The sequence below is a fragment of the Neovison vison genome, chromosome 9 (assembly GCF_020171115.1).
Source record: "Neovison vison isolate M4711 chromosome 9, ASM_NN_V1, whole genome shotgun sequence".
NCBI lineage: Eukaryota > Metazoa > Chordata > Mammalia > Carnivora > Mustelidae > Neogale > Neogale vison.
Genome location: NC_058099.1, coordinates 30,569,621 through 30,593,497, shown reverse-complemented (window position 1 = coordinate 30,593,497; position 23,877 = coordinate 30,569,621). Strand labels below are relative to the sequence as shown.

General features: G+C 39.6%; 1 protein-coding gene across 2 annotated transcripts in view; it reads left to right on the top strand.

Annotated features, from left to right (window-relative positions):
• Nucleotides 1-23,877, top strand: part of TMEFF1 (transmembrane protein with EGF like and two follistatin like domains 1) — an 86,319-nt gene that overhangs the window by 5,766 nt on the left and 56,676 nt on the right. For both annotated transcript variants that reach the window (XM_044265253.1, XM_044265252.1), the window contains exon 2: nucleotides 20,350-20,459. In XM_044265253.1, coding sequence (XP_044121188.1) covers nucleotides 20,350-20,459 — 110 coding nt within the window. The remainder of the gene's footprint in view (nucleotides 1-20,349; nucleotides 20,460-23,877) is intronic.

Below are 23,877 nucleotides of genomic sequence, written 5' to 3'. Positions count from 1 at the left end.
GAGCTAGGTTTTAAAAAAGTGACAGAATTTAGAAATGGGTCCTCTGGATTGTGATACGGTGGTTAGAATGGTACAAGTGGTGTAAACTTCATATTGAGACATGCCTTGTTAGTAGCAACTTAGGATTTCGGGGACTAAAAAGTAAATTTTTAAAAAATCTTTGTGGAATCTTGATCAGGATTTCTAGATCCCTGCTATGTAATATGTGGGTATTTATTAATTTATTTATTGAACCTTGACTGAGTACCTGCTTTGGGTGCTCAATATGCTAGATGTTAAGGGAAATAAATGAGAGGCCATCCCTGCCTTCAAGGGCTTCATATTCTAACAGAAGTAGTTAGCTTCTTATAAATCTGTATGAAGAAATTTTTATCATTTGGGCTTTCTCTCAACTGTCCCCCTATCCACCTCCCAGTTAATAAGCTTTTATTGAACACTGACAGCACTGGAATTTTTAAAGGTGTACAATTATATATATTCACAGAGTTGAACAACCATCTTGACTATCTAATGACAACATTTTCATCACCCCAAGAAGAAACCCCATACCTACAAATAGTCATAGTCGCTTCATGTTCCTCTCTCCCCACAGCCCCTGGCCACTGTGAATCTCCTTTCAGTCTCTTTGGATTTGCCTTTTTGGACATTGCTTGTAGATGGAATCAAACAACATGTGGCCTTGGTGATTGGCTTCTTTCACTGAGTGTAGTGTTTTCAAGGTTCATGTATGTTGTAGCTTATGTCAGAACTTCAGTGCTTTTTATGGTTGTATCATATTCCATTATATGGATATATACCACGTTTTTTTATCCATTCCTCAGTTGATGGACATTTGGATTGTTTCCACTTTTCATCTATTATGAATAATGCTGCTGCAAACATTCATGTGGACATTTTTGTGTGGACATATGTTTTCAGTTCTCTAGGGTGTATGTATACCTAGGAATAAAATTTTTGAGTCATGTGGTAACTCCATGTTTAACAGTTTGAGGAACTCCCAAACTGTTTTGTTTTGTTTTGTTTTCTCTCTCTCTCTCTCTTTCTTTCTTTCTTTCTTTTTAAGATTTTATTTATTTGCTACAGAGAGGGAGAGATCACAAGTAGGCAGGCAGAGAGAGGGGGGAAAGCAAGCTCCCTGCTGAGCAGAGAGCCCGATGCAGGGCTCAATCCCAGGACCTTGAGATCATGACCTAATCGGAAGGCAGAGGCTTAACCCACTGAGCCATCCAGGCATCCCCCCCAAACGATTTTCTTTTTCTTTCTTTTTTTTTTAAGATTTTATTTATTTATTTGACACAGAGAGAGAGAAACCGTGAGAGAGGGAATACAAGCAGGGGAAGCAGGAGAGGGAGAAGCAGGCTTCTCGTGGAGCAGGGAACCCATTGTGGGGCTTGATTTCAGGATGCCCAGATCATGACCTGAGCCCTGAGCCGAAGGCAGATGCTTACTCTCTGAGCCACCCAGGAGCCCCTGACCAACTGTTTTCCAAAGCAGCTATACTGTTGTACATTTTTACCAGCAATGAGGGTTCCAATTTCCCCATATCCTGGCCAGTACTTATTACTGTCTTTTTGATTATAGTCATCCTTGTGTATGTGAAGTTGTATATCAGTGTGGTTTTGATTTGCATTTCCCTAATGACTAATGATGTTGAACACATGTTTATGTATTTATTGACTATTTATATATCTTGTTTGGAGGAACATCTTTTCAGATCGTTTGCTGGGCTTGATTATAACATTTTGGATTGGACATTCCCTTAATAAACCATACTAACCAATTCCTATTGCACACAGATGCTTAAGCTGGTAGATTAGCTTGAGTTGGCTTATGTTTCCTTTATTTCTCTGCTTACCAAGAATCATTTGTGTTTGTTCTCAAAATTATTTATACCAGTGACCCTTTGAGTATAAATTAATAAAAATGATTCAGATTGGTGTAATATTAATGCAAAAATTTATTTTTTATGAAATGCTTTGGATTTCATAAAGACTAGAGACTGAGAGAATTGCCTTTCAATGAATTAGATTGTGGTCAGGACAACTGAAACAGATTGGGGAAACCTTATAAATCTCTGGAAGGATTCTGCTCTTAAAAAATTTCAGTACTTTTAAGTCTCCCTTTTACTTTAAAGGAAAGGAAAATGGACATTGTAGATAATAGGTGAAGTTTATCCTAGAAAGGAGGGAACTGTGTTTGGTAGACCCAAGGGTTTTGGTGCTACATGAGGAAATGTATGTTTATATTTTTGGAGTTCAAAATGTATATGTCTCATTTTTAAATATTGGATACTGACTCATTTAAAATGATTTCCTACCTGACTCTTGATTAATTGATTAGTGGTCACTCATAAATGCTTAAAAAGAAAGTTTTCACTATCCAGGTGACCTAAGGAAGATATGAGTACAGTTTTGAGGGAATGAGTAATTCTGGTTTTAGGAATAAAAAAAAAAAAAAAAACCTCCCTGAGTAAGTGGCACTCAGTTGGGCCTTCCAGGCAGAGTAGAATGTCAGCTTGAAACACTAGGCACACTTTTGCCTGAGGGCTTTGCTGTTGATACTCCTTTTGCCTGTAACCTTCTTATTCCCGTTATTTATCCCCTCAGCTCCTTCAGATCTTTAATGTCACTTTCAAAATGATGCCTTAAAATTTCAGTTTTTTCTATCTTCTGTCCCTTCTCCTAATTTTTTTTTTTTCCCTGTTCCAAAGCACCTTCTCCTGTATGACCTACTCTACATGTTATTGTCTGTTTCCTCTGTGTAGCTCAGAGAGGGCAGGGAGTTTTGTCTGTTTTGGCACAAAATTAGGTGCCCCTTACATATTTATCTGTAGAATGAATAACTGAATGAACATAGAAACCGACGAGAGCTGGGAAGGGTGGGTATTCAAGCCCCAGGGAATGGTGATAGAAAGAGCACAAAGGTGGGGCAGCAAAGGGAATCTTTTGGGATATTGGGGTGTGGGGATTAAAGCTAGAGATGAATCACATGTTGCCACTTTAGTAGAAGACCTTGAAGGCTGTGCCAGAGGTTTGGCACTTGCTCTGAAGATGAAGGGAAACTTAGTGGATTTGAGTGACATCATGGTTTTAGAAAGCAGAGGCTGGCAGTGGTGAAGGTGACTGGGAGAAGAAAAGAGACTGGGAGCACAGTGTAGAGAACAACAGCGGACGTGGGCAGAGCTGAGAGCACTTGTTTGGCCTGCAGTATTTTTAAAAATTGCATTGGTTACTAACCATTAAAAATCCAGAGGTTTCACTTAAAAGTTTGGATTGTGGGGCGCCTGGGTGGCTCAGTGGGTTAAGCCGCTGCCTTCGGCTCAGGTCATGATCTCAGGGTCCTGGGATCGAGTCCCGCATCGGGCTCTCTGCTCAGTGGGGAGCCTGCTTCCTCCTCTCTCTCTCTGCCTGCCTCTCTACCTACTTGTGATCTCTCTCTGTCAAATAAATAAATAAAATCTTAAAAAAAAAAAAAAAGTTTGGATTGTGGTCTTCCCTTCTAAACCGTGGAGGTATTGGCAACATTGGGCTCTTGTTTCTCCAGGGCAAAAGTCGGCCAGAGCTGTCCGATGGGGTGTGAGCACTTCTCTTTGCCAGTCCCTGCCCAGCTAGGCTTTCATTGATCTTTTTCTCCCTTAGCTTCTGGATCTTTTGCTGTAGGAGGTGGTGTGAAGTGTGATGCTTTTAATTTGAGATGGAGAGCTTGTTTGGAGGAAAGTCAAATTGGTGTGTATTTCTTTCCTCATTCCTGTTATTCACCATGACCAAGTTGGATGCAAGTTCTTATTTCTGCAGTGCCCAGCCCTGAGTACCTCTCCTGCCAGTGTTCCTTGTGACTTTGACTGCACTCCATTCTTTTCCTTCTCAAACCTTTCCTTGAATCTACCTTCTACCTCTTCATATTTGAAAGCTACTCTGCATTTCTCTTTATACCATTTTCCTTGAAATGTTCTCTAATGTTTTTATCATATCTATTTTTTTGATTAATTTTATATCTTAGTACTACCTTCCCCCCTCAACTTTCCTTTTTTCCCCCTCTTTTTACATTCTTTAGGTGGCAACTGATCATTATGTGTCTTTTTCCTTACCATGAGAGGCATTTCAGGCAAAATTCCTCTCATGATTGTTATAAAACATGTAAGTGTGGATATATTAGATACTTTGTTTTGTGGTTTTTGCATTATGGTTTAAGAATGGAGCATAGAACTTGTAGCTTTTTGTATTAAAATTAGGTGTCTCTCTTCCTCCAAGTAGGAGAACAAATTTTGTGTGTTATCCTTGTAGTCCTGGAAAGAAAGCATTAACATCCTTGGCTTCTTAGTCCCCTGTTATATAATTATTGGTTTTACTTAAAATTTTTAAATTTTGAATTAATTTCAAACTTAGAGAAAAGTTCAGTAGTACGCCCAGGTTTCCCAGTTGTTAAGATTTTACATTTGCCTTATCATAGTCTCTTTCTATAACTTTCCCTATTTATCTGTCTAAATCTTTTTTCCTGAACCTGATTCTGCCAGGTTGGAGCCTACCAAAGGCAATTGTTTAATTTATGCTTTGTATCAGTTCCATACTTTTATAAATTCTTTGTTTTGTCATTTCCTGCTAATGAAATAGTGAAGCCTCCAATTACACTGATAATAGGTTTATTTTGTGTAGTTTTTCTGTTTTTCTTATATTTTTGTTATTCTGTTTGGGACATGACATACGCATTGAATTTTATTTATTTCATTTTTTGTTATACTTTTATTTTTGTGTAGGGTAGATTTAAAGTATGTCCTGTAGGGGCGCCTGGGTGGCTCAGTTGGGTGTGTCTATTAATTTTGGCTCAGATCATGATCTCGGTGTCTGGGATGGAGCACTGTGTGGGGCCTCCTTAGGATTCCACACCCTACCCCATCCCACCCCACCCTGCTCACATGCATGTGCCTTCTCTCTCTCTCTCAAAAACACAAAAACAAAATTATCTCCTGAAGTCATAATGATATCCATCCTTTTCTGGATTTGTGTTTGCCTTTTAGTTTTCAAGTGTTGGGGTTTGCTTCCCAGTACAGATGTAGATTGTTTTTTAAGCATTCACCCACTGACATATAATGAGGTAATGATATCTGTGCTCCCCTCCATCATCATCATCATTTTTTTTTAAAGATTTTATTTATTTTATTTGACAGAGAGAGAGATCACAGGTAGGCAGAGAGGCAGGCAGAGACAGAGGGGGAAGCAGGCTCCCCTGAGCAGACAGCCCAACGTGGGGCTCGATCCCAGTACACTGAGATCATGACCTGAGCCGAAGGCAGTGGCTTAATCCACTGAGCCACCCAGGCGCCCCATCATCATCATTTTTTGAAGTGTGTAATCTATTAATCCACTATTTTTTAGTAGTATGGACACAAGATTGTACAACCCTCACCACAATCAATTGTGGAATATTTTTGTCCTACTCCAAGGAAACTTCATACTCTTCAGCATTCACTTTCTAAACCCTAGTCCCCCAGCTCTAGGCAGCCACCAATGTACTTTTTGCTGTATATTTGCCTGTTTTGGAAAGGCATACTACATTTTGCTTATCCATTTATCAGCTGATCGACATTTGGATTGTTTTCTTCTTTATGGCTGTTATGGATGCTTCTATGAACATTCATGTGCAAATTTATATCAGGACATATGTTTTCAGTTCTCTCAGGTTTATACCTAGGAGTAGAAGTACTCGGTCATATAGTAAACCTGTTTAACATTTTGAGGACCTGCCAAACTATACTCCATTTTACATTTTCACCAGCAATGTGTGAAGGTTCCAATTTCTCCACATCCTGATCAACACTCATTACTGTCTTTTTTTTTTTATTATAACCATTTCATTTTTTTAAATCCCCCATTTCCCCTGTATATGTCCCTTTCTTTAATGGAATTTAAATTCTTAGTTTCTTTTAAGCTGGATTAATAAGTGTTAACTCATTTATTCCCTTCCTCCTTCTCCCCTTTCTCCCCTCATTTTCATTGTAAGAAACATTGTTTTAACAGAAGTATTTTCATTATTTCTACAATTAGTTCCATTATTAGCTTCTCTCATGGGATAAATGAGGCATTTAAGAGTTGGCATACATTCTCTTCTCATGCACTTTGAAATTGTTTAAATCCTAAAATTCCCTCAGTATTTGCTTTCAGTTTATTAGATGCTTTACTCTTAATCCTTTGTTACTATTTGAATAGATTTCTTTTTTACAGGAGTCATGTATTTTTCATGGCTTGGTTGTCTCATCATTTTTTGAAAAGTTTCAGGTTCTTAAGTTCTTAACACATTCTTCTGCCTTCAGAAAATTTGGCAGGTATTATGTTTTTAGCTACAGTTCCATTTCTCTTATTTTTGTGCAGATATTCTGAGTTTTCTCTTACATGGTTAAAAAGAAAAAAAGAAAAACCCACACTTTTTTTTGGTTGTTGTTCTTATACAGGCAGTGTTTGTTTGATGTAATAAAGAACTTGAGGAATATGGAAAAATATAAAGAAGAAATCTGTGATGATTGCCGTTCTCTCCTGTAATACCTTAATGTTTATGCTGAAATTGCTTCATTTTATTCCACAAAAAATTTGAACTTTTTTTTTTTTAAAGATTTTATTTATTTTTGTGAGAGAGAGAGGAGAGAGAGAGAGAAAGAGATCGCATGTGCATGCGAACAGGATTGGGGGACAGTGGCAGAGGGAGAAGCAGACTCCCTGCCCAGCAGAGATCACAACAGGGGACTGTCCCAGAACCCTGAGACCATGAACCAAGTGGAAGACCGATGCCCAGCTGACCGAGCCACTCATATGCCCCTCTTTTGGGAATTTTAAGTTTAGTTTATTTCTTCTTAGCTTTCATCTAATACTGTTTTGCAAGTGAATGTAAACTGCTGATATTTCTATAACAGTTCTGTTGTTCATAGCCTAAATGGTACATTTAGATTCCTCTTTGTTCACAAGTCATTTTAGTCAATGTTTAGTGTCCTGTGTTCATTTTTTTCATACTTTTTTCTCTTTAAAGTGGTTTAAGGTATTTTTTTTTTTTTTAAGAGGGTGCTGTGTGTTTACCTTTTTGGTCCCTTCTTCAAGTTCAGATCATAAGTATTCCCTAATTTCCACTTAATTAGACCTAGGGAATTTTTTTTTTAAAGATTTTATTTATTTGACAGAGAGAGATCACAAACAGGCAGAGAGGCAGGCAGAGAGGAGGAAGCAGGCTCCCTGCTGAGCAGAGAGCCCGATGTGGGGCTCGATCCCAGGACCCTGAGACCATGACCTGAGCCAAAGGCAGCAGCTTAACCCACTGAGCCACCCAGGTGCCTGGGAATTTTTTTTTTTTTAAAGATTTTATTTATTTTTTTGACAGAGAGAGAGAGAGATCACAAGTAGGCAGAGAGGTAAGCAGAGAGGGAGGAGGAAGCAGGCTTCCTGCTGAGCAGAGGGCCTGATGCGGGGCTCAATCCCAGGACCCTGAGACTATGACCTGAGCTGAAGGTAGAGGCTTAACCCACTGAGCCACCCAGACGCCTGACCAAGGGAATTTAAAAAAAAAAAAGATTTTATTTATTTATGTGACACACAGAGAGATCACAAGTAGGCAGAGAGGCAGGGAGAGGGAGGGGGGAAGCAGACTCCCTGCTGTGCAGAGAGCGCATTGTGGGGCTCAATCCTAGGACCCGCGAGACCATGACCTGAGCTAAAGGCAGAGTTGGACACCCACTGAGCCACCCAGGTGCCCCCCCTTTTTTTCAAATTCTTCACTATTTTATAATGGTTTCCTGGGGTTGTGATTGTATCTTTTTAAGGGTTTGGTTTTGGGAGCACTTGGGTGGCTCAATCAATGAAGCATCTAACTTGGCTCAGGTTATTATCCCAGGGTCCTAGGATCCAGCCCCACATGGAGTTCCCTGTTCAGCGGGGAGTTTGCTTGTCCCTCACCCTCTTCCCCTCTCCTGCTTGAGCTCTCTCTGCCTCTCTCTCAAATAAATAAATACAGTCTTTTAAATAAAAAGGTAAAGTTTTGATTTTGGTTGTTTTACCTAAAGAGGAAAAGTATCCTGTATAGTTTCCATTGCTCTTTTGTAAAGATCTCATTCGCTCCATAGAATTCTATGAGAAATTATTTTTAGTATACGTGCTGCCGAAGCGAGCACTCTATGAGAAATTATTATACCCATTTTTACTCCAGGGAACTAGGGAGAGACTTAGTGCTTGCCCAATACCAATGAGTTATTTAATCAAATAATTGGAACTGCAAGTCTGGAACTCTTCCTAATGCAGCAGGGTTTTGTGAAGTCTTTTAAGATTTTGTTTGTTTGAGAGAGAGTGTGAGAGATTGAGTGAGAGCGAGCGAGCGAGCGAGCCTGAGCAATGTGAGGGGTAGAGGGAGAAGCAGGCTCTCCGCTGAGCGGGCAGCCTGCTGCAGGGCTGGATCCTGGGACTCCAGGATCATCACCTGAGCTGAAGGCAGACACTTAATCGACTGAAACACTAAGGCACCCCTGTGAAGTCCTTTTTAATGTTCTTTTAAAATAATGTCAGGTTCTTCAGTACCAACTTGCAGCTTGTTTTGTAGATTTTTGTCTTTGTGGGTGACTTCCTGGTTTCTGGCTACTGCTTATTCACTTAGTGTTCCAGACACTAAGGAATAGTGGTTAGAAATTGAGCCAGATGCAGCCACTCTGGAAACATGGAGGTTCCTCAAAAAGTTGAAAATAGAGCCACCCTGTGACCCAGCACTCACACTACTGGGTATTTACCCTAAAGATAAAAATGTTGTGATCCGAAGGGGCACATGCACCCGAATGTTTATAGCAGCAATGTCCACAATAGCCAAACTATGGAAGGAACCCAGATGTCCATCAACAGATGAATGGATAAAGAAGATGTGGTATGTATATACAATGGAATACTATGCAGCCATCAAAAGAAATGAAATCTTGCCATTTGCAACAATGTGGATGGAACTAGAGGTATTATGCTGAGCAGAATAAGTCAATCAGAGAAAGACAATTATCATATGATCTCCCTGATATGAGGAATTTGAGAGGCAACGTGGGGGGCTTGAGGGATAGGGAAGGAAAAAATGAAACAAGATGGGATCAGGAGGGAGACAAACCATAAGAGACTTTTTTTTTTTTTTTAAAGATTTTATTTATTTATTTGACAGAGAGAGATCACAAGTAGGCAGAGAGCCAGGCAGAGAGAGAGAGGAGGAAGCAGGCTCCCTGCCGAGCAGAGAGCCTGATGCGGGACTCGATCCCAGGACCCTGAGATCATGACCTGAGCCGAAGGCAGCGGCTTAACCCACTGAGCCACCCAGGCGCCCCCCATAAGAGACTTTTAATCTCACAAAACAAACTGAGGGTTGCTGGGGGGAGGGGGATAGGGAGAGGGTGGTGGAGTTATGGACATTGGTGAAGGTATGTGCTATGGTGAGTCCTGTGAAGTGTGTAAACCTGGCAATTCACAGACCTGTACTCCGGGGCTAATAATACATTGTATGTTAATAAAAAAAAAAAAAGAAATTGAGCCAGAAGATTATAATTGTGTTTATTTTTTTTTTTTTAAAGATTTTATTTATTTATTTGAGAGAGAGAGACAGTGAGAGAGAGCACGAGCGAGGAGAAGGTCAGAGAGCGAAGCAGACTCCCCATGGAGCTGGGAGCCTGATGCGGGACTCGATCCAGGGACTCCAGGATCACGCCCTGAGCCGAAGGCAGTCGTCCAACCAACTGAGCCACCCAGGCGTCCCTATAATTGTGTTTAGATTTATTTATTTATATTTAAAAATTTTTGATGGAGGAAATGTGCTAATTGTGCTTGCAAAAATCTTAAAATACATATGTAAACATGTGTATGTTGTAGAATATAAGTTAGATTGTGGCCCTATATAGTTTTATAACCTGTTTTTCTTCACTTCATAGTGGATCTTGGTCTTTCCATATCAGTATGGAAATCTGATTCTACCATATACTTTAATGGCTGCATAGTATTTCATCAATAATTTATTTAATTCCCAATGGGTGAATACTTGGGCCATTTTCTACTTTGCTGTTATAAAAACTGCTGTTGTTAACAATCATGTATACATACATAGGTATTTTTCTTCTGTCCTTATTATAATTTCTTAGAAATAGAATTATTGGATTAAAGGATAAAGGTTTATAAAACTTCATTATAGGGGCACCTTGGTGGCTCAGTGGGTTAAAGTCTCTGCCTTTCCGCTCAAGTCATGATCTCAGGGTCCTGGGTTGGAGCCCCGCATCGGGCTCTCTGCTCAGCAGGGAGTCTGCTTCCCCCTCTCTCTTGTGATTGCCTACTTGTGATTTCTGTGTCAAATAAATAAATAAAATCTTAAAAAAAAACTTCATTATATACTGCCACATTATTCTGTGAGAGGTTCTGCCAATTTATACTCTCATGGTTGGTTTGAGTGCTCATTTTCCATACCTTCTCCAGTGCTGGTGTAATAATCGTAAAAAAAAGCTAACAGGGTAGCACTTAAGATGTGTCATGCAGTGCTCTGAGTGCTTTCCATATCTTTATTTAACTCTATGCCAACATTATGAGATGGTACTTTTATTGTCCCCATTTTACAGATGAGGAAATAGAGGTGGAGAGTGGCTAATTACTAAGGTCACAGAGCTGATAAGTATAGAGCCAGTGTACCGATGTAGGCGATGTTGTCCTAACCCTGCCTCTTAGATATCAGATGATAATGCCTGTGCATTTTTCTTTAATTTTTTTTTCAAAATTTAATAGGACTGTTTTATCTGATCTTAAAATTATTTTTTTAATTGAGACATAATTCACATAATGTAAAGTTTGCCATTTTAAAGTATACAGTTCAGTGGTTTTTAATATATTCAATATGTTGTATAACTATCACTGCTATCTACTATATAATTATAGAACATTTCCATCACTCCAGAAAGAATTTCCATACCTATTAACAGTCAACCTCAAAACTTCTCTGCTCCCAAAAAAAAAAAAAAAACAAAAAAAACAAAACTTCTCTGCTTCCATGCTCTGACAACCATGTAGAGATTCTGTGTCTTGATGGATTTACTTATTCTGGACATTTCATAAAAATGGAATCATACAATGTGTGGCCTTTTGTGCTTGGCTTCGTTCACTAAACATAATTCTTTCAAGATTCTTACATGCTATAGCGCATATTTGTTTTATCTGATTTTAAAAATAATACAAGTTCATTGTAAAACTCAGACAATTAAGAAAAACACAGAATAAAGAAGAAAGTTCAGATTTCACCAAGAGATAACTGTGGTTTATATTTTCATGTATATACTTTTCAGATTTTGTATATAGGCATTAAAAAGTAGTTTGTGTCATACATTTAAAAAAAATCTGCCTTTTGGGGCACCTAGGTGGCTCAGCTGTGAAGCCTCTGCCTTCAGCTCAGTTAATGATCCCAGAGTCCTGGGACTGAGTCCCGCATCAGGTTCCCTATTCAGCAGGGAGCCTGTTTCTGCCTCCACCTCTGCCTTCTGCTCCCCTTGCTTGTGCTCTCTTTCTCCTTATGTCAAATAAATAAATAAAACTAAAAAAAAATCTGCCTTTAAAAAATGTGTTACATCAGGAAATATGAAGATTCTTCATCATTCTTTCTAATAACTGCAATATAACAGTTTATAGATCTGTAAGAGGGAAAACACAGGTTTGCCAAGCTAGTGAGAAAAAGGAGTAGGAGAGAGAATTGCAGTTTGGAACCTGTGAATAGGACTAGGTAGGACTGAGAAGACCCCGAGGACCTTTACTCCCCCTCTCTCGGGATCCGGGTCTTGTCTTCTTTCTGATCCTGCACTAGACCATCCTCCCCATCTCCTTGCCTGAAGCAGAGGCATTTAGAATGGAGGCAGCTGGGAATGATTGTAGGTGTTGGGTGGAGGACTGACACCTTCGAAGTGGTACTTAACAAAGGGTAGCTTGGCAGTAGTGTGTAGCATGGGATGACAAATATCAGAGTCAGGTAATTGTGTGGCATATGTGAAATTTCTTTTGTTAAATATAGCTTAGAGAGTTTTAGTCATCTCTGCCATTAACGCTTTTTAATATTAATAATATAAACTACTTTTTTTAAAAAAAGATTTTATTTATTTATTTGACAGAGCGAGATCACAAGTAGACAGGGCAGGTGAAAGAGAGAGAGGGAAGCAGGCTCCCTGCTGAGCAGAGAGCCCAATGCGGGACTCGATCCCAGGACCCCAAGATCATGACCTGAGCCGAAGGCAGCGGCCCAACCCACTGAGCCACCCAGGCGCCCTACTTTTGGTTTTGTATTATGAAATACTGAGTACAGTTAATTTTCCCTCTCATATCTTTATGGTAGAGGATAACTAATATAATATGGTTAATAAACGGGCTGAGGAGAATTTAATTTCTAATTCCTCTCATTGCTTAGACTCATGTCAACATTAACTAAATCTACTGTTTGGTTTTTACCCTGAAATGTATTTTCAGTGATTTGTGTCATTAAATGTGTCCCTTAGATTGGTCTGGAGAAAGAAAGAAAATAAATTTTTATTGTGTACCTACTTAGTCTGGGTACTGTTGCTTTTTAGAATACATCTAATCATTACAATATCTTGGGAAGGGAAGGTGTTTTTTTTTTAAGATTTTATTTATTTGACAGACAGAAATCGCAAGTAGGCAGAGATGCAGACAGAGAGAGATGGAGGGAGAAGCAGGCTTCCTGCTGAGGAGAGAGCCCAATGTGGGACTTGATCCCAAGACCCTGACATCATGACCTGAGCCATAGGCAGAAGCTTTAACCCACTGAGCCACCCAGGTGCCCCAGAAGGTGTTATTCTAAAAGGTGAAGAAGTGGCATGTGAACCTGGCCTTGTTGACCCTTAAATGAGGGCTTAGTCCATTATATAGCAAACTGTCTCTGGGATTGTGTTTGAAATCACATTCCCTCCCAGACCCCATTAATTATAACCAATATAGAAACTTGAAAAGAGGAGAGACTCATCCATTGCTCAATTGGTGTAAACACAGTACCTTTACCATTTTAGTTTTTTTTTCTGGTTGGATTTTCCTGTATGCTTTTTTTATACATAATCTTAGTACATGTGTATAGTTTTGTTTTCTTTTTCATTTGACATTTATAAGCCTATTTCCATATTGCCCCATATTATATACAACTTTTTAAATAGTTCTACAGTATTCCATGGCTGTACCACACCATTTTGTGGTGTGGGATATTTTATTTTATATATTTACTTATTTTTATTATTTTTTAAAGGTTTTACTTGTTTATTTGACAGAGACACAGTGAGAAAGGGAACACAAGCAGAGGGGAGTAAGAGAAGCAGGCTTCCCACTGAGCAGGGAGCCTCATGCTGGACTCAGTCCCAGGACCTTGGGATCATGACCTGAGCCAAAGGCTTAATGACTGAGCCACCCAGGCGCCGCAGTGTGGGATATTTTAAATATTTAAATATTTCAAATATTTATACTGTAGTGACTGGGATCCTGTCAGTTTGGATTGGTGTATTTTTCTAAAAAAAGGAAGGTTTTCCCAAATACTGTTAACATCTAGACATGTGTATAAACCCCTTGAAATGAGGTTATTGTAAGAACTAAGAACCAAGTAAAGAGTTAGAACATGTCCTATGGGTAGTCAATAAGAAATCAACTAGGGCGCCTGGGTGGCTCAGTGGGTTAAGCCGCTGCCTTCGGCTCAGGTCGTGATCGCAGGGTCCTGGGATCGAGGCCCGCATCGGGCTCTCTGCTCAGTGGGGAGCCTGCTTCCTCCTCTCTCTCTGCCTGCCTCTCTGCCTGCTTGTGATCTCTCTCTGTCAAATAAATAAATAAAATCTTTAAAAAAAAAAAGAAATCAACTAAAGATGAACTAAAGATTCACATATGTTGATAAGTACTTCACATTCATTGTAGGACTTTCCCCCTGCAGTGCTCTGAGGACTGGAAATGGCAGATGAGATGGGTTTAATAAGGTTGGGAAAAAGCAGGTTTAAAGACTTGTAGTGATGTAAGTGGATGAGGATGCTGAGAGAGACGAAGCAAGACAAGAGGACATAGTGGGATGGTGAGGGCAGAATGTTTTTATACATAGGAGCTCTCTTGTCTTGGTGCCTTTAGATTCTTGTAGTTAGTTGCTTAATCAATAAAGTTATTTAAAGTGGGGAGTCACAAAAATAAATTATAAATGCATGTAGCATTGTATTTGAACTTAAAAACATGAATATATAGGTTTATTGAATACTATTTTGGTTTAAAATTATTTTTTTATTTTTAGGGAGCGAGCAGGGGTGGGGGGCCAGGGGGAGAGAGAGAGAGAATCGTAAGCAGGCTGTAAGCCCCAGCAAGGAGCTTGATCCCATAACCCTAAGATCATGACCTGAGACAAAATCAAGTGTTGAACACTTACCTGACTGAGCCTCCCAGTCACCCCTATTTAAACACCATTTTGAAAGAGAGCCCAGAATTTTTATTTGAGAGTAGTTGGAATTTCCTTTCTTGAACATGCATACATTGGTTACAAATACCAGTTTTAATCTCTTTAAAAGGGAACGTAAAGATAGGTGGGTGCAGAATTCTAGATTTTTCTCTTGCCTGTATGTAATACAGTAGCATCTTTTTCAAAGTGGGTCACCTTAAGTCCTGCCATAGCATTCAGTTTTGTTTTCATAACAGTTTATTTTCATTCTGTGAAATGTTGAAACCATGTAATTCCAATAACAAATACATGGACTGGTTGAAGCACAAGAGCAGCTCCCCTTGGTTGGAGCTAAAATCCTGAAGAGTGCTGTAGAGAGTGGCCTAGTGGCCTTGGAGATTGATTGTGCCATGGGCATTGGTTGGTACGTTTTACAGAGAAGAGCATACTTTGGTTCCCCTGGAGAGTTGGTTAAGTTGGAGTGAAGTTCTCTGAGTGCTGTGGACATGGACTGAGCAGTAAGAGAAGGGAAAGGAGTGACTAAATGAGAAGTGGTCAGAGAGTTGGGCGAATAATCAAGATTATTAGGTTGGAAGGGGAGGCCAGGAGTAATCAGCTCCTGTGGAAAGGCCCATAAAAGAGTTGGAAGGCTAAGAAAAAAGTCGTGAAACCTTTAAAATAGGAGCTTCTGCTGACCTTTGGCAGAATTTTGATAGGAAGTGGGAGGAAGCCAGGCTCACGACATGTTGAAGCATTATTAAAGGAGGGACACTCACTCTGAGCCAGGACTTGACATAAATTTGATTGCAATATATTGGGAACCCTCTATTGAAATGAAAACTAGCCATGGTCATGTGCAGAGATCTTGGAGACTGATGTGTGACTCATTTTCTTTATAGTGATGATGTTAGAGAATGAAATGTAAAGCCTTTAATCAAGGTTTTGGTCATCTTTGTTCTTTGTTTGTTTTTAAAGATTTTATTTATTTATTTGATGGAGACACGCATCAAGAGAGGGCCTGGGAGTGGGAGAGGGGCTGGGGAGTGGGAGAGGGAGAGGCAGGCTTCCTGCTCAGCAGGAAGCCTCATGTGGGGCTCCATCCCAGGACCCTGGGATCATGACCTGAGCTGAAGGTAGACACTTAACAACTGAGCCACTCAGGTGCCCCTTTGGTCTTCTTTGACAGTGGTTCTCAGCAGAGGGTGATTTACTTCCCAGTGGACATGGGGGATGGTCCTGCTGACATCTAGTGGATAGAGGCCAGAGATGTTGCTAAACATTCTCCAGTGAACAGGATAGCCCCATGCATCAAAGAACTATCTAACTCAAGAAGTCAGTAGTGTTGAGGTTGAGAAGTCCTGAATTCTGTTGTAACATCACACAAATTTTTTTCACTTTTGGCTCTCCATTGGTATTAGCTATCTCGAAAGATTCCCCAGACTACTTTGTTTAATGGAGGGGTGGTAGAAAGTCTCTGAGTTTCATTTTGAACTGTAGCCCAAACCTAGTTAGTGTTGCTGAAAGTTGGGGATTGGGGCATCTCAGGTTCAGTCAGTACGGTTCCTTCCACGGGTGCATATTGTTTCCCAGCTTTGAGATTTAATGAGCATGGAGGCAAGTTTTACATTTAGAAAATTGTGTGATGGGTGCATTTGCAACCAGAGCAAAATATTTTTGTTGCGAGCCACTGTTCTGAGTGCTTCTTTGTGTAAATTATTTCTATTTGGAGAGTTGATTTTTGAGGGCCTTAGTAATGGCTCATCTGTTTTGCTGAGTTTCCATTTTGGGTTCAGGAAGGCAGCTGTGTAATCATCATCATCATTGACAGGTAATAGAGTGCCCTCTTGATGCCTGGTACTATATTGAATACTTGAAAAGAAATAACATTCAGAAGATGGTCCCAAAATAGAATTCCTTCTGTACTGAGTTTGAGCTAAGGCGTTGGTTTTCAAATTTGTGAGAGAACTAAGAATACCAGGAGGTCACGATGCTCTTGATAAATGTATCACGTGGACAGAGATATAGCACCAAATTATTTAAGACTTATGCTCAGAAATATTTATCTTAATTAAATTTTTGTGCAATCAATGTGTCATGTTTATGTTTTATTATATGTCTCAGTGACCTGACCAATAGTGTATTAAATGATAAGGGCTTTATTTACTTAAGTGTTTGTTTATTTGCTATAACAGTGAGTCTGAATGCATGAAATCCAGGGTAGGTGTGATGATTCTATAGGTCTCTTTCCATACTCTTGCTCTTGTCTTTCTGATCTACCATCTATAGCTTGTTGCTGTCATCTTTGTGTGTGTAAGATGGCCACTACAACCTTAGGCAAGGGTTTTACTCTCCAGGAAGGACAGAGAGTGGAAGAATAAAGGAGGAGGGCACAGTGATTATGTATAAACTGTGGTACATCACTAGGAGGTCTAGGAAATACAGATAGTTTAGCTGAGCATCTTGCTTCTCTGAACAAAACTGGGGTTCTCTTACGAAGTAAGAACAGATCCAAGGTAGACAATTAGCTGTGACTGCCACAGTAACAAAACAATTTAAAATGTACATTCATGAGCTTGTGACGTTCATGATCTTTTGTTCTCATAAAACGCTTGGAATTTTCCTATTAATATTCTTTATTTATTTGTGGAACATTAGTTTTGTTGATAGCTAGCAAGGAAGTAATCTCAAATATTGAAGGTTTAAGAAGTATGTGAAAAAAACTTTTAAAATGAGAAAACTCTTGACATTGACTTTTTTCCCCTTGCAAATGAGAAAATGAAATTCTTACTTGATTTTAGTACACTTCAGGACACCCATTTTCATAAGGGACATGTTTAGGGAACCACCAATATTAGTATTTATGTGTACTATTTATTTACTGTTTCTCTACTTTCACTTAAATTATTTTTCTAGATAAGAACATTCTCTTTCAGTATTACATGTTATGGGTATATCTGTGCCCAATTATCTCCTTGGCCTTGAGCTGTCCTCCCAGGTATAAGGCTGAGCTGGGGCTGTTGAGGTATCCCAACCTCTTTTCTCCCCGGCTATTATATCTTGTTGTGTGGACATCAAAGCAGAGCTCTTTAATCTTGTTGCTTCAAAGCTTTCAGTGAAAGCTGCTATTTAGTTTCTCACTGTAGCTCTTCTGTTATGATGAGCTCTTGGGTCTGGGCTGGGGGATCTGGCAGGTGATAGACACCAACCAACCAGTGCATGTGACCACTCCTCCTGTTCAAGCTTTGGTTATTGTGCCAAGCTTCTCTGACTCTCTTTAGTAAGTGTGATTATTGTCCCAAAATGTTTCTTATTATAACCTCATGCAAACAGATGCTTTGAACAACTCTCAGTCTCCGGAGACAGGTGAATCTTAGTGGCAGGAATGATTTCGGTTCTAGACTGCAATCCCATTGTACTTTAAAAATACAATAGGTAAAACATACCTCAAAGAATCTCAAGCCCAAGTCACAAGTCAGAGCAACTCAGAGCATGATCTTGGTCCAGAAGTAGAATAAAAACCTTGCTTTTTCTTGTTTTATATGTCCGATTCTGTTGGAACCCAGTGTGAACTTTAAGGCTACAAAGGAGGAGAAATGCACTAAATTTTATTTCTTGAATTGTACATTTGTTTTTATTTTTATGACTTATAAAATTGGCTATGCCTATGGTTGAACAAAGATATGCACTCTTATTCTCTTCTTCCGAGCAGTTCTTTATTAATACTTAGTTAATCTTCCTTGAGTTTCAAGATGTACATACATTAGACAGTATTGGAACTGGACCTTGTGTAAGTTCCTAGTAGGAATGTGGGTAGATAGAAGGAAAAAAGCAAACTCCATGCTTGGGATTGAGCCTTAAGTGGAAATGCAAGTCGTCAAGGGGGAGAAGGATGCCTGAGCAGAAATTGGGAGATACGGGAAACCAAGAGCATAGAGCCTCCCTAACCAAATGGCCAAGGTGAAAGGAATCAAAAGATGAGCATCTGCCTGAAATAGTTTGTGAAACAATGAGAACAACAAAATAGCTCTAATAGTTTCATGTTACCTTTCAGCTCTTATCTTTTTTTTTTTTTTCATTTAAGGAAAAGAAAAATTTTGTAAACTATAGTTACATAGATGTATTCTTCACCCAGTGCAGTGCTTGGTTGAGAGTGGTTATTCAGATAATTACCTTTTTTTTTTTTAAGTTTTATTTATTTATTTGACAAAGATCCCAAGTAGGCAGAGAGGCAGGCAGAGAGAGAGGAGGAAGCAGGCTCTCTGCTGAGCAGAGAGCCCGATGCGGGACTCAATCCCAGGACCCTGAAACTATGCATGACCTGAGTTGAAGGCAGAGGTTTAATCCACTGAGCCACCCAGGTGCCCCCAGATAATTACTGTTGACTCAACTCCCTGGGTATTTAGGTACTTGAGACTGCCAGTCCCTCAGAGGGTCAGCTAGGAGGAGTAGGAGACCCAAGATACCATGGTAGAGCAGTGAGAACAAATGGGGGCAGAGAGAGGCAAAGACACATTACTAGTCACTAGATACAGAACCTTCTTGACTCAGTCCAGTGGGTCCTGCTTTGAAATCTAGAACTAGAAAACAATCAGGGATGCGGGATTGCTGGAGAAATGTTCCCTGAGATCTGTTTGCCAAGACCTCATCATGATCCTGAGCTGTAGGAAAGTTTGTGCCCTCCCTGGAGTACCTCAGCTACTGAGCGACGTGGTCAGAAGCTAACTCAGGCCTTCCTGTTCCACACATTCGTTCACCTCTACAATGGGCTAGGTTTTTTTAAACACTCATTTGTTTCTTCTTTGCTATTGTTGCTGTCATTTTATTGTTTGTTGTTATCTCTCTCATTCCAGATAGGGTGGATATAAAAATTGCCTTATAGTGGTTTTCATTCAATTCAATGTGATTCTAGAAAGCTTAATTTGGTAGTTCCAGAGAAAGACCAATGGTCTTGGTGCAGGAATGAAATGACCACAGGATGCTAGTATTGTTGATTGGCTCTGCTTCCTGTGAGAGTAGAATTAAATGAGTCATTTAAAAAATTTTAAGAGTATGGGGCGCCTGGGTGGCTCAGTGTGTTAAGCCGCTGCCTTTGGCTCAGCTCATGATCTCAGGGTCCTGGGATCGAGTCCCGCATTGGGCTCTCTGCTCGGCAGGGAGCCTGCTTCCCTCTCTCTCTCTCTGCCTGCCTCTCCATCTACTTGTGATTTCTCTCTGTCAAATAAATAAATAAAATCTTTTAAAAAAAATTTTAAGAGTACTATTTTTAATTCTGTGCACGCAAATGCTCCATATATATCTATTATATGAAATTCAAGTTTACTTTATAATTTTTTTGTAATTAAAATAGTCTGTCTAGAGTGAGTTATGATCATCTTAAATTTATTTGGGTATCAAAAGGATTAAGATTTCTTTTAATTATTCTTATTCGTTCTCCTTAAAAGTAACTTAATCCTTAGAAAAATAGATTTAATCTAAGGGCTTGCCTGGCTGGCTTAGCCAGTAGAGCACGCACCTCTTGATTTGGGGGTCGTGTGTTCGAGCTGCATATTGGATATAGAGATTATTTTTTAAAAAATCTATAAAAAAGAGAAAAGATAATCTAAGATAATAAGACAATAGTAGGAAAGCTGTCTTAAGCTCTTGGCAGGCCAAATAGAAAAATTCTGTAGATTTACCTTTGGGAATTCTGTGAAATCCTGAAATTTTGAGTTTTATTTTGGTTTGAGTTACTATTAGGCATACTATTCTGCAAGATTCTCTTTGGGGAATTCTGAACATTTTGTGTCCTATGGGACTTGATTTTTGTGTGTTATATCTTATTATTATACTTGTAAATGACATGATCAACACATTTTAAGGTTTTTTCCTCCTTTTATATATGTACATTTGAGTACAAAATGACATGAAACATTTTTTTTCCTTCTTTTTCAGAATTAAATGTGAGGGAGTCTGATGTAAGAGTTTGTGATGAGTCGTCATGTAAATACGGAGGAGTGTGTAAAGAAGATGGGGACAGTTTGAAATGTGCATGTCAATTTCAGGTGAGGAAACCAAATCTACTTTGAAAAATTTTTAGGTTTTTAATATTTTATTCTGCATTCTTCAAATTAAAAAGCTTAAAAAGCCTTGAACCCTGAAAGAAGTTGGGTTCACAGCCCATCGATTTTTCTTTTGTCAGATGAAGTACTATTATTTCTACCTTCCATGCTTTTTTTTCTTGAGTTAAGAGGACAGATTAACAATAATAGGTTAGAAGATGGTTTGAAAAAATATTAAAGTTCTATTCAAATGTAAGTTCTAATTGTTACTGAAAGGAAGTGAATCTCTTATTTAAAATGTTGATGTTTTGGGAGGGCAGCTGGGTGACTCAGTTGGTTGAATGTCTGACTCTTGATTTCAGTTCAGAAATCCTTTTAGACTCCTTATAGACTATATTGAATCATGATCTCAGGATCACAGGATCAGAGCCCCATGTGGGGTTCCATGCATGCTCAGCAGGGAGTCTGCTTGAGATTCTCTCCCTCTGCCCAACCCCACCTCCCACCCCGTTGGCTTTTTTCCACTTTCCTTCTTTTGTAGTTTTTTCCCATCCATTAAATTTATTTTTTACATTTTTTATTCTTTTTAAGATTTTATTTATTTATTTGACAGAGATCACAAGTAGGCAGAGAGGCAGGCAGAGGGGGAGGGGGAAGAAGGCTCCCTGCTGAGCAGGGAACCGGATGCGGGGCTTGATCCCAGGACCCTGAGATAATGACCTGAGCCGAAGGCAGAGGCTTATCCCACTGAGCCACCCAGGCGCCCTAAATTTTTTATTCTTTTTTTAAGTTAATTTAATTTATTTGAGAGAGAGAGAGAGTGAGTGCATAGGCAGGGGGAGCAGCAGAGGGAGAATGAGAAGCATGCCTCCCGGTGAGCATGGAGCCCGTTGGGGGGCTTGATCCCAGCATCCTGAGATCATGACCTGAGCCAAAGGCAGATACTTAACTGACTGAGCAACCTAGACACCCCTAAAATTTTTTTTTTTATTTAAGTATATTTGACCTACAATGTTACATTAGTTTCAGGTGTACAACATGGTGATTCAATTTCTTTATGAATTGTGGTCTTCCCTTCCATTTTTATTTGCTGGTGTCTCATTTTTTTAGGCCAAAGAACATGGCTGACTTGGTGCCTCAGGATAGGCCAGGGTTAGAGATAAACTAGACAGGGAAACCTCAAACTAACATCTTCGCTTTTCAGATGCTCTTTTAAGTTGTAACTATGTTTCTTAAAACAAAACAAAACAAAAAACTAAAGAGAAAGGATGTGAAATGTGTTACATTCAATTTTTCCTTTTTTATTTGCTGTGATTAAATTATCTGGCTTCAGAATATTGTTCAGGATCTGGTTCCTGATTCAGAATTTGAGATGAAACAAAGAAGAAACTGAAATTTTTTCCACTTGTGATCTTACTCTAATTGTACCCACCATTTTGGATTTTAAGAGAAGGAAATGGTACAAGATTAGGGACAAACGCGGGCGCCTGGGTGGCTCAGTGGGTTAAGCCGCTGCCTTCGGCTCAGGTCATGATCTCAGGGTCCTGGGATCGAGTCCCACATCGGGCTCTCTGCTCAGCAGGGAGCCTGCTTCCTCCTCTCTCTCTCTGCCTGCCTCTCTGCCTACTTGTAATCTCTCTCTGTCAAATAAATAAATAAAATCTTTAAAAGAAAAAAAAAAGATTAGGGACAAACGCAAAGGACAGTCAGTATTTCTAGTAACCCTGTAACCTCAGGAACTTTCTGTATGATCCATCTGAAAAGAAAAGGCACGTCTTCTCTCCTTTTTTATGATATTGTAATGAGAATCAGAATCAGAGAGCTTGCATATGAAATTTCTTTGAAAACTATGAACTATCTGAGGAAGAGTAGGGGGTTACACTATTGTCTATCTGGACAAGCTCTTCATAGTCAAAAGAGACTTTATAATCCACTGTTACTGATAATAGTCACCTTTTTTTCTTTTTTAAAGATTTTATTTATTTATTTGACAGAGAGAGATCACAAACAGGCAGAGAGACAGGCAGAGAGAGAGAGAAGGAAGCAGGCTCCCGGCTGAGCAGAGAGCCCGATGCGGGGCTCGAGCCCAGGACCCTGCGATCACGACCTGAGCCGAAGGCAGCGGCTTAACCCACTGAGCCACCCAGGCGCCCTGATAATAGTCACCTTTGACATGGCTTCAGCTGACCTTGTGCCCACTCCTACATGGTTACTCATGCAGTGAATGTTCCAACTAGTGTGTTGTGTCTGGCTTCCCTGCCTGCACCCCAGATCCTCATAAAAGGGATAACAGCTAAAGCGGGCTTCTTTCTTTAAAAGAAGTTATTGGTGTACATAGTGTAACTCAGTCCTCATGGAGTTTTCTTGTTTCTGTTCTTCACATTAGATAATTTTTTATCATCTATCTTCAGGTTCCCTAATCCCTTCTTTTGTCCTCTCCATTCAGTCCATCCAGTGAGTTTTTATTTTTAGATTTTTTTTTTTTGGTAGGGGGAGTGGCTGGGAGGGGCAGAGAAAGGGAAGAGAGAAAGAGAGAGAATCTTAAGCAGGCTCCACACCCAGTGCAGAGCCCAATGCGGGGCTCGATCCCATAACCCTGAGATCATGACTTGAACTGAAATCAAGAGCTTGAATGCTTAGCTGAGTCACCCAGGCACCTCTCAGATATTTTATTTCTAGACTTTATGGTTTTGATTTTTTTTTTTTAAGATTTTTAAGTTTATTTTAGAGAAAAAACAATGGTTGGTGGGAGGGCCAGAGAGAGAGGGAGAGAGAATCTCAAGCAGACTCTGCACTGAGTGCGGAGCCTGATGCAGGACTCAAACTTATGCTAAGATCATGACCTGAGCTGAAACCAAGAGTCAGATGTCAGCTGACTGTGCTACCCAGGCACCCCTCTAGTTTTGATTTCTTGACTGAGATTTCCTATCTTTTCGTTCATTACAAGCATATTTTCCTTGAGTATAGATACTATTGCTGCTTTAAAATCTTTGCTACTTTCATCTGAAACATCCCTGAGATCATCTCTGTTGATTTTTCATTTGAGAATGGATTGTGTTTTTCTTTTTCCTTGTATTAGAGTAATTTTGAATTTATCCTAACATGTCAGTGATATGTTTCAGTGTTTGGATTCTGTCATGTTCCCCTGAAGAATATTGTTATTTTTGAAACAGTTAAGTTGGCTGAACTCAAACTACAGAATGCTGTATCCCTGTTGTGGGAAGCAACACCAATATTAATTCATTATTTTAAACCTTAGCTGAGCTACTTGGAATATATCCCATGAGTGGTTTGGGAGTCAGCCAGAGATTTGATAGGAATTTATATACAGAATCTCAGAGTCCCTTCTGACTCTCTGCTTTCTGGGGTTTTCTCTCTTTTTAGAGGCTCTGAGGTTGCCTTGAACTCTGTCCTTTGGTTG